General features: G+C 46.2%; 1 protein-coding gene across 19 annotated transcripts in view; it reads left to right on the top strand.

Moving 5' to 3' along the window:
- The window catches only part of SVIL (supervillin), a 255,470-nt gene that overhangs the window by 216,627 nt on the left and 24,601 nt on the right, over nt 1-14,242 (top strand). For 12 of the 19 annotated variants that reach the window (XM_043884802.1, XM_043884803.1, XM_043884804.1 and 9 more), the window contains 8 exons: nt 742-892; nt 5,206-5,295; nt 5,382-5,468; nt 6,755-6,932; nt 9,512-9,684; nt 11,476-11,631; nt 12,828-12,964; nt 14,049-14,196. In XM_043884802.1, the coding sequence (XP_043740737.1) occupies nt 742-892; nt 5,206-5,295; nt 5,382-5,468; nt 6,755-6,932; nt 9,512-9,684; nt 11,476-11,631; nt 12,828-12,964; nt 14,049-14,196 (1,120 nt within the window). The remainder of the gene's footprint in view (nt 1-741; nt 893-5,205; nt 5,296-5,381; nt 5,469-6,754; nt 6,933-9,511; nt 9,685-11,475; nt 11,632-12,827; nt 12,965-14,048; nt 14,197-14,242) is intronic. The other 7 variants (XM_043884814.1, XM_043884813.1, XM_043884810.1 and 4 more) reach the window with 1 other exon arrangement.

The following is a 14,242-nucleotide window of genomic DNA, read 5'->3' as shown; positions in this document are numbered from 1 at the left end:
CCTCTTAGATCAAATAAGACCAAATAATGTCACCAAGAGCTTAGACATTAAAGAGGCAACTGTCTCCAGAACCCCAATGAGAAATATTTGTAAACCTTTTTTACATAGAAATGTTATTATACAGGTAGGTTATGTCTATAGCACAGTTCAGCCTCAATATCAGATATTCTGTGACTTAAAAGTCATCTTTGTGGGCTTAACCTGGTTGCCTAACTGCCCATATAAAATAGTTGCTGTAGGAAAAAGCACGCGAGTTCCAGAAAAACTTCTAATAACACACCTTCCTTCTAATCAGCTTTCCCTACTTTATGGTTGGCCGTGTAGATAAAAATCTTTAGTAGGTAAGATTTTCTCAACCAACTGTGTTCTTTGAGCATGATGAACAAAGATTCCTAGTCAACTGAGTTTAGATAAGTGAAACAGAGCAACTTGAAAACTCTGTAAGATTCATGGCAGGAAGACAGTCTCTCTCTGTTTCTTTTTACAAAGCATCATTTTGATATTCTGGTGTTCCAAACAAACAAGTGAAAAACCAGGTTCTAACCTGAAGTTCCAGGGTTGGTGGTGGTGATCTGTAACCCAAGCTGGAAATAAGGAAGCCAGACCTATGTCGGGTAGAACAGCTGGGACATTAGGGGACAGCGCAGGACTCCTCTTTGCTTTCCAGTTCATGAAATGCTCCCTGCTAACTCATGCCTCTGTGACTTCCTCTCCCGTTTTCTCCCTGGTACACGCTTCAAGCAGCGGGTCACAGAAAGTCGAGAGAGCCAGATGACTATTGAAGAGAGAAAGCATCTCATCTCCGTGAGAGAGGACGCCTGGAAGACCAGGGGCAAAGGAGCAGCCAACGACTCCACCCAGTTCACCGTGGCTGGCAGGATGGTGAAGCGAGGTCAGAGTGTGTATATGTGTGTGTGTGCGTGTGTGGACCTGTGTGTGAGCTCCATCACCCACGGAGGGGAGGGTGGCGTAGGATGGCTCACTTTGAAAAACCAAGCCTTGGTCTTTTCTGGTTTTCACTCTTAACTGAAGTTGTGTACACATTTTATGAGATACTCCAACTGAAAATCTTTCCCTATGACAGCATCGTCTTCAACATGACGCATGATTCAGTTAGTGACATTTCAAAAGAGTCATTTGGAAATGCCCAGGTATCAAAGCAGTTTTGCAGATCTGCTATCAAACTTTCAGTCCTTTCCTGTAATCGCTTGAAAATTATTTCCATTTTCTTGCCATCTGGCAATCAGCTCACTCAAATAAGCCTTTCTCAGTGCAGAAGTTCGTCTTCTTCCTTTTAGGGTTATTCCCAGGTCTCTTTCCATCAACCCAGAGTTCCCTGGCTACAAAGCCCTGTTTCCAGAGATGTTTTATTGGATGTCTAAAAGATGTATCCATTTCCAGGAAAGTGAGATTTCCCTGAAGACAGGTGATTTCTTTGCAGCTGAGCTCTTGAAACTGATTTTCAGCGGGAAGCCAAAGATTTGTGAAACTGACGAATCACATGGTTCCTCAAGTTGTCAGAAAGCTCTGCAGCTCCATAGCCTATAGGAAATGGTTAAAATCTGGGGTCCCTTTGTCACGTGCAGGCACATACCTTCATTTTCTAAGCTATTGTTTGAGTAAATTTCTCAGCTTAGTGGTGAAGGTTTTCTCAATCAATAAATTAACTTATATTGTCATCTGCTTTGTAGGTTTGCAGTTTTCTTTTCTCAGTACCTTTTGGGATCCTCAGTCATAGATGGAGCCTACCTATTGTAGGCTCGGGATAAGTATTTGCAGAAGGAAGGGAGGGAGGGAGAGGAAACTCTTGAACTGAGATTAACCCAAACATTTGTGGAAGAATCCTTTCTAACAAATTTATTCTTAACCAATCTTGGAACTTAGGGAAGGCTTGGTGGTAAAGAATCCTCCTACCAATGCAGGAAACATGGGTTCAGTCCCTGGGTTGGGAAGATCCCCTGGAGAAGGAAATGGCAACCCATTCCAGTATTCTTGCCTAGAAAATCCCATGGACAGAGGAGCCTGATGGGTACAGTCCATGGGGTCACAAAAGAGTCAGACATGACTTAGCAACTAAACAACAACAACAATCTTGGAATTATCAAAGGATAACAGAAGGTAATTTACTCTCAGAATGAGGTAGCATTTGAGGATTTTTGTCACCAAGTCACAGAACTATCTCCTTTGCATGACCCTCATCCCTATGTTAACAAAAGCAGATTCTTCAGGCCTACAATGAGAACTTGAACCATAGCTCAGATCTTCCAACTTCTAGCCCAGACTTTTATCCTGATGACCTTTTATTTGGGTTTCTTTTTTTGTCTTTCATCTTAAAAATCATAATGTATTTGAAGCCTGGTCCTTATTACCAGATACCACTGTCCTTGTCCATGGGGATATCAGAGAAAGCAGCCTTGCTCTTAGGCAGTTATGGAGAACAGAATCAGGGACATTCCTCCCCCCCTTTAGTGGCTGAGTTTCCTTTCACATGTTCCTGGATAAATCAGGGATCTTTATTTAACAGGTGCTTTATGACTCTGCTCGAGAAATAATTTTTCTGTACTTTCAATCTAGTGAAAAAGCTGTTCCCTGCTTTTCTGTGGTTTGTTATCATCTGCACAGTCGTGTGTTTCCCTGAGTCATTGGCTCTTTGGGATTTGCAGTGCTGGAACATCCAGTTTACTCCACTCGCCAAAGAATGAAACTGTCCCCACGCTGCAGCCACCAAGACTTCCTGTCTCATCAGGTCACAGTGTAGCAGTGAGTGGCCAAGAGGCCTCTGTAGCCTGATTTTCATTCTCTCACCCCAGAAGCTGTTTTCTCCCCTCACCTCATTAGGGCTGTCCCCCTTTTCATATTTGTAGAGTCCACAGATCAGTGAGTACTCCATAGATTTCTGTGGTATTCTAGATTTCTCCTGGAAGGAGGATATTCAGAGCGCACCTTTGAAGAAGAGAGAGCTGAGGGACTTCCCTGGCAATTCAATGGTTAGGACTCTGTGCTTCCAATGCAGGATTTGGGGGTGGGTTGCAGGCACGGGTTTGACTTCTGGTCAGGGAACTAAGATCCCACATGCTGTGCAGTACAGGCAAGAAATTAAAACAATTTTTAAAAGATGTAAAATGTTCTCAAAGAGAACAGGTGACTGGTTATTGTCCATAGCATTCATTGAACAGAGCCATGCGGAGCGATTTAACAGTGTGGAACTTAAATCTATATGCCTGCCCCCATCACAGACAAACCCTGTCTCTAGCTGGAAAGAGCGGGTGCACCTGTAAGAGCTCACGGGTGCAGCTGCCTGAACGGGCAGCAGGGGGCACCCTCACTGGACAAAGGGCTGCTGTCAAGCCTGTTTACTGGCTTCAGAGTGAATAACCTCTGTGCTGATGTTATCCCCCCGGCTCTTACACATCCTTTTAGCAGGTAATGAGCTGCTGTCCCAGCCTTTGATACCAAGTTTTACTTATTTTTTAATATCTTTCAAGAAAATTGACTTTCACTCAGATATAAACTCTTTGCAGGTCCTGTAATGAAAGAATTTTTTTAAATGTTATTGACACATCAGTAAGGAAGTATATGTACACGTTGAGAAGTACTTCTGGAAAGTGTTAGTCGCTCAGTCGTTTCTAACTCTTTGCAACCCCATGGACTGCAGCCCACTAGGCTCCTCTGTCCATGGGATTCCCCAGGCAAGAATGCTGGAGTGGGTAGCCATTCCCTTCTCCAGGGGATCTTCCCAACCCAGTGGTTCGCCTGCATTGCAGGCAGACTTTTTAACCGTCTGAGCTACCAGAGAAGCTTCTGGAATGTCACCTAAAATTTCAGTTGTAAACTGCATTTCAGTATTTTTCCTTCCAAGTTTTCTGGTGTAACATCTCCCTCTCCAACTCGCAGAAGGGGGGAGCAGATCCATTCACTTGGTGGTTTTTTCCCTGTAAGTGATCATGACTTACACATTCTCGGGGTGTGGTTCTCAGATGTGGTCTCTCAGATGTGATAATGTAGCAATGTCACCTAATGGTTTCACTTTTAATACAAATAGATACAGAGAATGTTAACATCTCATTTTGTTCTTTGTAAGTGTACTGATTACCTGTCCTGCCCCCCTTGCAAATCCCTTCTAAGTTTAGGAAAAAATACTCACCTATGTCTTTATTCAGGTTTCTTGTCTGATCAGATGCCGTCTTCATGCTAGAATGTTTGTCTTCCCTTTCTATGTGTCTCTTATCATTTCTCCGCTTAGAGAGTCCCCATCCACCTCCTCAAAAGATGCAGGTGAAAGCATGTCCCTAGCTCCCAGCCACACCCAAGACCAGCATGACTTTCCAACATCCGCACATGTGTAAACTGTTACTCTTGTGTCTTTCTTACAAAGCCTAGCACTCTCTGGGTAATTGCCCAGTAGATCACACTCTGATGACGCCCCCAAAGGCCAGACTGTCCCCACGCCCCCTCAGCCGGGAGGACAACTCCAGGGCTGGGGAACTTGCTGGCCAGCATGACAAACCGCGTCTCTGTTTCCTCTGGAGAGATGGTACAGAAACAACCGGCCCTCCACCTTCTTGAGTTCTGCAGCCACAAATCCAACCAACCACAATCAAAAAAACATTTTTTTTTAATTCTATAAAATTCCAGAAAAGCAAAAACTTGAATTTGCTACACCAACTCTTTACAAAGCATTTACATCATCTTCAGTATTAGGAGTCATGTAGAGATGATTTAGAGGATATGGGAGGATGTGTGTAGATTATATGCAAATATGCCATTTAATATAAGAGACTTGAGCATCCACATGGATGTTGGTACCCACAGGAGGTCCTGGGACCAGTCCCTTGTAGATACCAAGGGACAACTGTACACTTTCTCTTCAGCTACCTCCAGTGCCCGAAAGGCCTTCAGAAGTCAACATTACCTTTGTTCAAGGACATTCCAATCACCTTCTGGACTCTCTTATCCTATCTGCTTGTTAGGGATGTGTCTTCATTGTTCAGTGTGGCATGGCAGACTGACAGCTGCTGCAGGCCTTAGAAACAATAAAACCTTGTCTCTATGGGCAGTTTTCCTGTAAGTGTGTGTGTCCCATGTCTGTCTGTAAATTCTATAAATTGTTAGATCTCTATTGGGGCTCATGGTGCTCCCTCAGGGTCCTGGGAATTCCCAGAAGTGATCCTGAGATGCTCAGTTGCTCCTTTGTTTTCCCTGCAGGTCTGGCGTCCCCCACTGCCATCACCCCGGTAGCATCCCCTATTTGCAGCAAAACAAGGGGCACTACACCAGTTTCCAAACCCCTGGAAGGTGAGTCCCTAGGCCCTGATGTGCCAAGAGGTTTGTGATCAGAAGAGCCCTCAGCGCTTCTCTCACTGTGTTTTCTACTTGCCCAGATATCGAAGCCAGACCAGACATGCAGTTAGAGTCGGACCTCAAGTTGGACAGGCTGGAAACCTTCCTAAGAAGGCTAAATAACAAAGGTACATACCAGGAGCCAGAGGGAAGCTGTGGTTCACGTGTGTGTGGCCAGTGTGGCTCAAGTTTCAGTGGGTAGCTCAGGAAACCTAAAAATACCTACCCCACTTTCAGAATCTCTGAATCCCAACATGGATTGCTTTATCTCCTCAGCTAAATTGTCTTCTATTATGACTTAACCATTGCATACTATAAGCATTATCTTTGATGTTATATTTTAAAAGTTAATTTATTGGTCAACACTGATTAGATTACTAAGCTCTGATGCACTTGATAATGTACTCATTAGGTGGCTCCCAATAGCACATTTGTGCCTGGATCTAAACTCTTGGGATGTTATCCAGTCAGGATTGTAGACTCAGTAATTTTGCTTTTAACCCTGAAAGTAGATCATGACATGAAATCAACATGATCTGATGAACTTTCAGTTGTATATGTCATTTTCCAATAAGGTAGCAGCTGCTATTATATCTGGTTGTCACAAATAGTATCTAGAAGAAAATTCTAGTGAATAAATAAAGATTTCAATACAAAAGTCTATGAAGTATATAAAATTAAAGAATAACATACAGAAGTGCCTCATCTCTTAAGAAAAATGTCCAGTACTTAAAGCTTATCTATTACTAAGCACCTAGTATTGACAATGACCCCTATAGGCTGAAAATAATACAACCAACCATTTTAAACTAGAAATATAAAAGTGTCATATAATAACCAAGCTGGCAAGGCAAAGAATACAAACAATTCATGATTTATCACCTGTGTGTAACGGGTATCTAGCCCAGAGGTCAGCAGACTAACCTAGCTCCCCACCTCTATTTGTAAATAAAGTTTTATTGGAACACAGTCTTGCCCATCCATTAGCTTATTGGTAATAGTTAATTTTGTGCTATAGCCGCAGCTTCATGAAACTTGCAACACAAGTCAAATAGCCTCCCATGCAAAGCCTAAAATATTTACTACATGGCCCTTTGCAGAAAAAGTTGTTACCGAACCTTGATCTAGAACAAAGCTGAGGCTAGTTCTGCCTCCAAGAGCAAAAAGAACAGGTTCAGAAATTCTCAGTGACTTCAGCCTGCATTTCTCCTACCACTCCCAGTGCAGGCTTTGTCCAGTCCTTTCCTGAGAAGACACGCGCCCAAGAAGCATCTACAGAGTCTGGGACAGCACTGTCATATTTGCTCTACTCCTGGACCTTAGTGGGAAGAAAATAATTTTTAAGATAGTGAAGCAGAGTTGAAATCATGTTTTACATACATCTCAGGTCATTGATTTGCTTGTTTGTTGATAGTTGGTGGGATGCAAGAAACAGTCCTCACTGTCACTGGGAAATCGGTGAAAGAGGTGATGAAGCCAGACGATGACGAAACCTTTGCCAAGTTTTACCGTAGCGTGGACTCCACTCTACCGAGAAGCCCTGTGGAGCTGGACGAGGATTTCGATGTCATTTTTGATCCTTATGCCCCCAAGTAAGTTATTTCAGTTCCCATCATTCACCCCTGGAGAATGGATCCGTTCACCGGTCTCCACATAGCACTTTCTTCTTTCACCATTACCATCTTTTGTGATAGAATAGCCAGATTGACACTGACCAGGGTCCTTGGCCTTCCCCAATCAATAGAAATTAATCTGAGGCCAGATAGGAAATGTAGGCAAGGCTTTATTGTGGCCCCTGCTGCAGCAGGAGGAAGGAAGAACAAGTGACAGGTGCCCTTGCTGGCTCCCCAAGGTGGGGCGGGCATGTTCCTTATATGGGGTAAGGGAAGGGGTATGTCCAGGGTTTGGACCAGGAGGGTGGGTGGCTTAGGTAGTTTACCCACCCCTTCGGTGGTGTTGAGTGCAGGAGGCATGTGAAGTACCCTGGTTTTGCTCCCAGCTCTTCAGAAGTGGCAGTTGGGTTTTTTTGGTCTATTTTATTGTCCATAATTTGCCCCAGTGGCACATGCACGAAGTTATTTTTAGTCCCTTAGAGTGTCTTCGTATTTTGTTGCTGGAGGAGATGTTTGTCCAGCTGTGATCACTGCAGCAAAAGTTCTCAAGTCCCAGGTCCCAGCTTGTCTCAAAATCACTATTCTCTAGAACCAGACACTGGAATAGATGGAGCTTGCATGCCCAGGATAGATGTCCTCTCTGCCAGAAAGTCTTGCATCCACACCACGTGCCTGGTCCATAAAAATAATGTGATGGGTTTTTCACATCACTCAACTATTGCTTTCAGACTTCATGAACGCTGGTTAGCCAGCATTTCTGTGCCTTTCTTTCATTTGATGTGTCAAATTCTTACTCAACTTTGAAAACTATTTGGATCACCTGGGCTCCAATGAATACAGCTAAGTAGAAAATCAGTGAAATTTGCTATCATTGATAAGATCAATAGATCCAAGGGTTTTATCAGTGCTGTCCCAGGTCCCTCTTCACACAAAAATTTGGGTACACCACTAAAGAAAAGTGTTCATGGTGTTAGAATTCCTTTGATCTCAAGTGCTGCAAAGAAAGGCAAGTCCAACCAGCTTCAGCAGAAGAGAAGAGTGGAGGGATTTACAGGTTCACTCCTTGAAAAGTGCAGGTGTGACCTCAGGTTTGGGGGGCTCAGAATAAGGTCTCTCTCGTGCCAGCTTCCCTCTCAGGCCATCACTACATGTTAGTTGGTCACCCCTCACTCCAGATTTATAGCCCAGCGCTGTGGCCACTCCTGTGCAGGCAGCCGCCCTGCCCAGCAGTCCTAGGAGGAGATCAGGCTTGATTTTCCCAAGTCTGCATACAGCCCTGCAGCCATCATTGCGGCCAAGGGGATGGAAGATGCTGATAGGCTAGTGGTGGTCTCTGGACCCCTCCAGCTCCAGAGCTGGGATACAGGGCGGGATGTGGAGGGAGGCAAGCCCACAAAGGCAAGTCCAAGACCACCTACCAGAAGCAGGGAGAGCGTGTTGGATGGGCTTCCACAGCCATCCACCACATTTATCTGCTTCCCACCAATCTGTCAGAGAGCTGCCTCTTCCAGAAGTCTGTAAGATCATCATAAATGTTTCCTTAAGCTGTTCCTGATGCCCATTCTGCATTTTTCAATGTGTTCAGTTTTTGTTTTTTTTTCAATTTGCTACCTTAAGAAAGTGAATAATTTATCACTCCCCACATTTAATATTCTGGGTATTATTTGCGTACACGGTTATTGGACCATTTCTCAATCTCCTCCTCATCCAAATGTCATTGTTTAAATTGTTACATACAGTTTGAACATTGATATGTTGTGTTTATACACATACACAAATGATAATGTCATGTATGAAAGAGGACCTCCAGGGACAGAGATCCATGCACTTGGACATTAAAAGCAGCTAGAGTCTGCTGGGAAACTGTGTGACAGAGTGTACCCCCATCTTCATGTCTGGCGTTCGGCCCTAGAGAGTTTTGTGTGTGTGTGTGTGAGAGAGAGAGATGGTCATGGTTAGTTTGGGGGCCTCTTTTTACTTCTATATACTCTTCAAAATAGTGCTTATTTTCCAAAGGGGGATAATGGGTTGAGAGGAGAATAGTGATGGGAGAATTGGGGAGGGAACTGAAAAACTGACATGGAGAGGAAGTTGAGCTTGCAGGAAGGAGGGTTAAATTGAGAAGCAATGCCTGGCTATTCTCAGAGGGCTTGCTAGAAAGCCCGGAGAAGGAAGGGTGGTTCTTTTCCAACAGGAAGTGATCGGGATGCTGTGGGGGGTGATGATAACAAGGAAGGACCTCCACCCATCAGCACTGTCCAGGAGCGGGGTGGGCTGCCCCAGAGGCGCCAGCCGCTCCTCCAGGTGAAGTCCCAGGGGCATGGTGAGAGCAGGGCTCCTAGGATTGGCTGGGATCTGGACCCAAATGGGCTTCAACCTTCCAAGATCCTCTGACTCCGTCGGTGGCGTGGTGGGAGGAGGAGGGGGAGCTGTAAGATTTATAATGCAATAGAGAAATAAAACTTTGGAGCTGGATGCTCCAGGTCAGAGACCCACAAGCCCCTGAGCGTGGGTTAGACTGCAGCCCTGGGCCACAGCAGCTCTGCTCTGCCCCGCAGGTTGACATCCTCGGTGGCTGAGCACAAGCGTGCTGTGAGGCCCAAGCGCCGGGTCCAGGCTTCCAAAAACCCCCTGAAGATGCTGGCCGCGCGGGAAGATCTCCTGCAGGAGTACACTGAGCAGAGGCTGAATGTGGCCTTCGTGGAGTCAAAGCGCATGAAAGTCGAAAAGTGTGAGTTTGGGGCCCACCCCCAGCTGTGTGCCCGGGAGCTGGGGGAGCAGGTGACTCCGTCTCTCATTTTCCTGCCCTGCAAAGGCCAGTCACGGTGCTCAGAGATACTCGTGAGAGACAAATGAGCGTGTTTGCACACACGCATGCACACCTGCAGAAAACCTGCTTAGAAGGTGAAGGCTTCTCACAGAAACTCTTAAGTGTGGCCCATCTGTTCACTTAAAGTGAAAGTGTTAGTCACTCAGTCGTGTCCGACTCTTTGCGACCCCATCGGCTGGAGCCCACCAGGCTCCTCTGTCATGGGGGTTCTCCAGGCAAGAATACGGAAGTGGGGAGCCATTCACTTCTCCAGGGGATCGTCTCAACCCAGGGATCGAACCCAGGTCTCCCACATTGCAGGCGGATTCTTTACTGTCTGAGCACCAGGGAAGCCCTCTGTTTATTTAAGTCTTTTTGAGTTTTCTTTCCAGAGGCTGGAGGAAAGGGAGGTAGGGCTTTGTAATTCAGCCCATTTCCAAACTTGGCAGTTCTCCACTCCATTTGATTCTAGAGGAAATTAGATCTCTCATGGGCAAGTGTCCCACATCCCTGCTTTGCCTAATCCTAGATTTTACGCTATTAATTAAAGTACAAACCAGTGCTTTTCACATTGCTTTGGAGAGGACCTCGGGCTCCTTGAAGTTGGGATGTGGGTTGAGGGGAGTGGCGGGAGGGGGCAGTAGAGGTAGGGTGATGATGAAAGTGAGGAGCAGCCCCCAGGCTTTGTCCCACTTCAGGCTCAGCCATCAGCTTTCCTCTGCCCAGCCACATGGGGGTCCCCAGTTCAGAAACAGCGGTTGTCCTGGTGGAGCTAGTGGCATGCATAATCTTGCGAGTCTGAATACTCTTGCTATCGTTTTTATTTTCCTATAGCACTCATAAACCTACTTACCAAAGTTGGTTTTTTATTTTTAGAAATAGAATATTTAGATGAAGTGGTTGAGCCTTTTCATTATAATTGTCTTACTAAATAAGTATATTTCAAAATCTCTGAGCCATATGAATTGTCAAGTGGTGTTATATTTCTTCAGTGTTAGAACTTCATCCCAGTGAAGTAATTTTCCGAGTTTCTCTCTAGCATGCACATATTTTTTTTTTCTAGCATGCACATATTTTTTAAAACAAAGAGCTGGAGAAATAAAGATTTGTTGGCACAGATTCTATGTACTTTAATTCTGCCTCCACTTTTTGGGGACATATGTACATTTGTTGATTCACACTGAGAACGTAGCATCTTGTTACAGTCTTAAATCTGAGAGCAAAGGATCCCAAGAGATCATCTAGTTGTTCACTCTGCCCCCAGGAAAAGATGAGAACTAAACCAAGCCTTACAGAGTGCCTGCTTTTCTGCATATAAAGATTAGGATGGGAGATGGTCCAACAGTCCCCCTCAGGAAAGCATTTTCAACATCTGAACCCTGTAAGGAATTATAACGGCTTTAGTGGAATTGCAGCAAATGAGTCCAGCTCCTGATTTTATACTGAGGTTGTTGGTCCACACTCAGTTCTTATCTCTCTGCATGGATGGGGTGACACCTGTCAACAAACATTTATATTTTCAATCCTGTGTTTAATTCCTAACACAGAGCTTCACTGCATAGTTCATCAGACTAGAGTATGTTTTAACCCACCAGGACTAGCTTGAAAAGAAAAAAGCAGTGGTACAGTTATGCATGATCGCTGAGTATAAACCTTGTCTTTTCTCCCGAATGTCTCACTGCCCTGTGCTGTTTCATCCTTCGATCCTCCCAGTGTCCGCCAACTCCAGCTTCTCAGAAGTCACCCTGGCAGGGTTAGCCAGCAAAGAAAACTTTAGCAACGTCAGCCTGCGGAGCGTCAACCTGACAGAACAGAATTCCAACAACAGCGCAGTGCCCTACAAGAAGCTGATGCTGCTGCAGGTTAAAGGTATTGAGAGCTGAGAGGACCACACACGACCCTGGGTTTTGTCTGGAGGCCTGAGTTTCCCCCACTTGCCTGACAGGAGGAGGGAACGCACACTTCTAGAGAGCCCACTGGGCACCCTTGCATCTAACCCCAGCTTTGCAAAATCCCACGAGGTGGGAAGCATTCGGCCCCTGAGCTTGGTGACGGGCCCCAGGTCCCCACAGCTGCTGAGCGGCAGAGCTGACTTTGACCCTGGTCCATCTGATCCCAGAATCCCAGCTCTTGCTGCTGCGCTCCTTCCCGTGACCCTGGCCACACACTGCCTGAGGTCACCAGATGCCCCCACGGCCATCAGAGTGTTCGCCCCACTCTCGTCCTCACTGGGGTCAGCAGGAGTCAGGGAGCCAGAGGGAGAGATGGGCGTTCTCAGAGAAGGGAGCGAGGGAGCACGGAGGGGTGGCCAGCACCCTCCCTCCCCATCTTTAACAAGGAGCCTTCCCCCGCAGCCAGAGGGCTCTGGGCTGCCCCCCAGGGATTAGCTGCCCCCAGGAGCCCTGCTGTAGATTCAAGCTCAAGACAAGGAGGGCGTATCCTCTGCTTCGCTGGCAGTTTCCAGTATGTGTCTGCATGACCACTGTCCTTTGTAGCGTATTTAGAAGACCAGTGACAAGGCAGACCCCCGCCTCCATTCCCGTGTTGTAGCGCTGGGACGGCACTATTGGTGTGACTGTGGGGAGATGGAAACCATTTAGGAGAAGGTGTTGGAAGCTGCACAATGCAGTACTTCCCTCTAAGCTGGTTCCTCTGTAGACTCAGGGTGTCCAAGGACCAGGAGGTTGTCTGAAGGGCTCTCTGATCACCCAGCCCACAGAGGCTGTTAAGTGTAGGAGGTGGGCTGAGTGGAGAGAGACCAGGAGAGGAGTGGGAGAGGGGAAATAGGGTGTTTGCCAACATCCCTGGGGAGGGAGCCTTAATGGATCCACGCGCTGTAACAGGACACGGCTAGTGGTCCTGGTGGCGACTCTTGGGACATGCCACCAGGGAAAGTCATCCACGAGGCTGTGACCTAGGTCCCCCAGGTCACGGGAGCTCAGGTGAGCAGAGGAGACTGGTCAGAGGCAGAGTCAGGAGCAGGGCTGCTCTGGATGTGGGATGCTTCCCAGCGGGTCCTGCTGGGGCTCCTTTCGGAGAGACAGTGACCTCTGCCCCGTGTTCAGGAAGAAGACACGTGCAGACGCGGCTGGTGGAGCCTCGCGCCTCCTCCCTCAACAGCGGGGACTGCTTCCTCCTGCTCTCGCCCCATCACTGCTTCCTGTGGGTCGGAGAGTTTGCCAACGTGATCGAGAAGGCGAAGGTCGGTGTCTGAGGAATGAGAGTAGCTTGGTTCTGCGTCTCCTTTAGACACAGACAGGACATTCTTCCAGTGGCCAGACCCCTAGAGAGCTTCTCAAAGGCTCAGTGTTTCCTTCAAGTGAGAGGGGACAGTCTTCTTTCTTTTCCAGAAAGCCTCTGCCATGAGCTTTCATTAAGTGTTTCAGGGAGATGTTTTCAAAGGAGTCTGAGCTATGCCCCCAGGTTTTAAGTCCTGGTTCATCGTTTCTCCTGTAGAAGAAAGGAACTGACCCATCACTTCCAAATTGTTTATCCCAGGTGCTAATGAAGTTCCTTCTCTGATGTACTGAGTGAGGTTTTAATGGGAAAAGACCAGGAAATGGGTACTTTTTTTCTTTTTATTGACTTACTGATTTTTAATTGATGTATAGTTGATTTACAATGTTCATTTCTGATTTACAGAGTTAATTTCTGCTGTAGAGCACAGTGGTTCAGTTACACATACATTCGTTTTCATATTGTTTTTCTTCCCAGGATATTGAATGATAGTTCCCTGTGCTATATGATAGAACCTCAGTGTTTATCCATCCTACATATGCTAGTTGGCATCTCTAATCCTAAACTCCTACTCCATCCCTCCCCCAACTCTCCTCCCCCTTGGCAGCCACAAGTCTGCTCTCTATGTCTGTGAGTCTTTCTGTTTCATAGATAGGTTCATTTTTTAGACTCCATGTATGACATCATATGGTATTTGTCCTTCTCTTTCTGACTTCACTTAGTATGATCATCTGTAGTTGCATCCATGTTGCTACAAATTTTGTTTTTTATGGCTGATTAGTAGAATGGGTGTTTTTACAAAGCATCACGGATGATCTATTGAATTTAAGACTAAGAACTGTTGCTGTAAAGAATGGATTCCCCCTAGTCCTTTAGTTACATTTTCTTGACTTTGTAGACAACCCCCAACCAGTGTCCCCGGCCCCCGTGGTCACGAGGTTTTCCTTTCAGACACGCACCATTTCTCTTCTCTGATTTCAGCCTTAGCCCATCCACCACCTGGCCTTGGACTTCTCTGCCCAGGTAACTGTGTTCCTCTCTCTGTTTAGGCCTCAGAACTCGCGAGTTTAATTCAGACCAAGAGGGAACTTGGTTGTAGAGCAACTTACATCCAGACTGTTGAAGAAGGAATTAATACACACACACATGCAGCCAAAGACTTCTGGAAGCTTCTGGGCGGCCAAGCCAGTTACCAATGTAAGAGTTTACCGCATCTCAGAGAAGACTGGCTACTTCTTCTCCT

The sequence above is a fragment of the Cervus elaphus genome, chromosome 23, assembly GCF_910594005.1.
Source record: "Cervus elaphus chromosome 23, mCerEla1.1, whole genome shotgun sequence".
NCBI lineage: Eukaryota > Metazoa > Chordata > Mammalia > Artiodactyla > Cervidae > Cervus > Cervus elaphus.
This window is presented reverse-complemented; position numbering and strand designations above follow the sequence as displayed.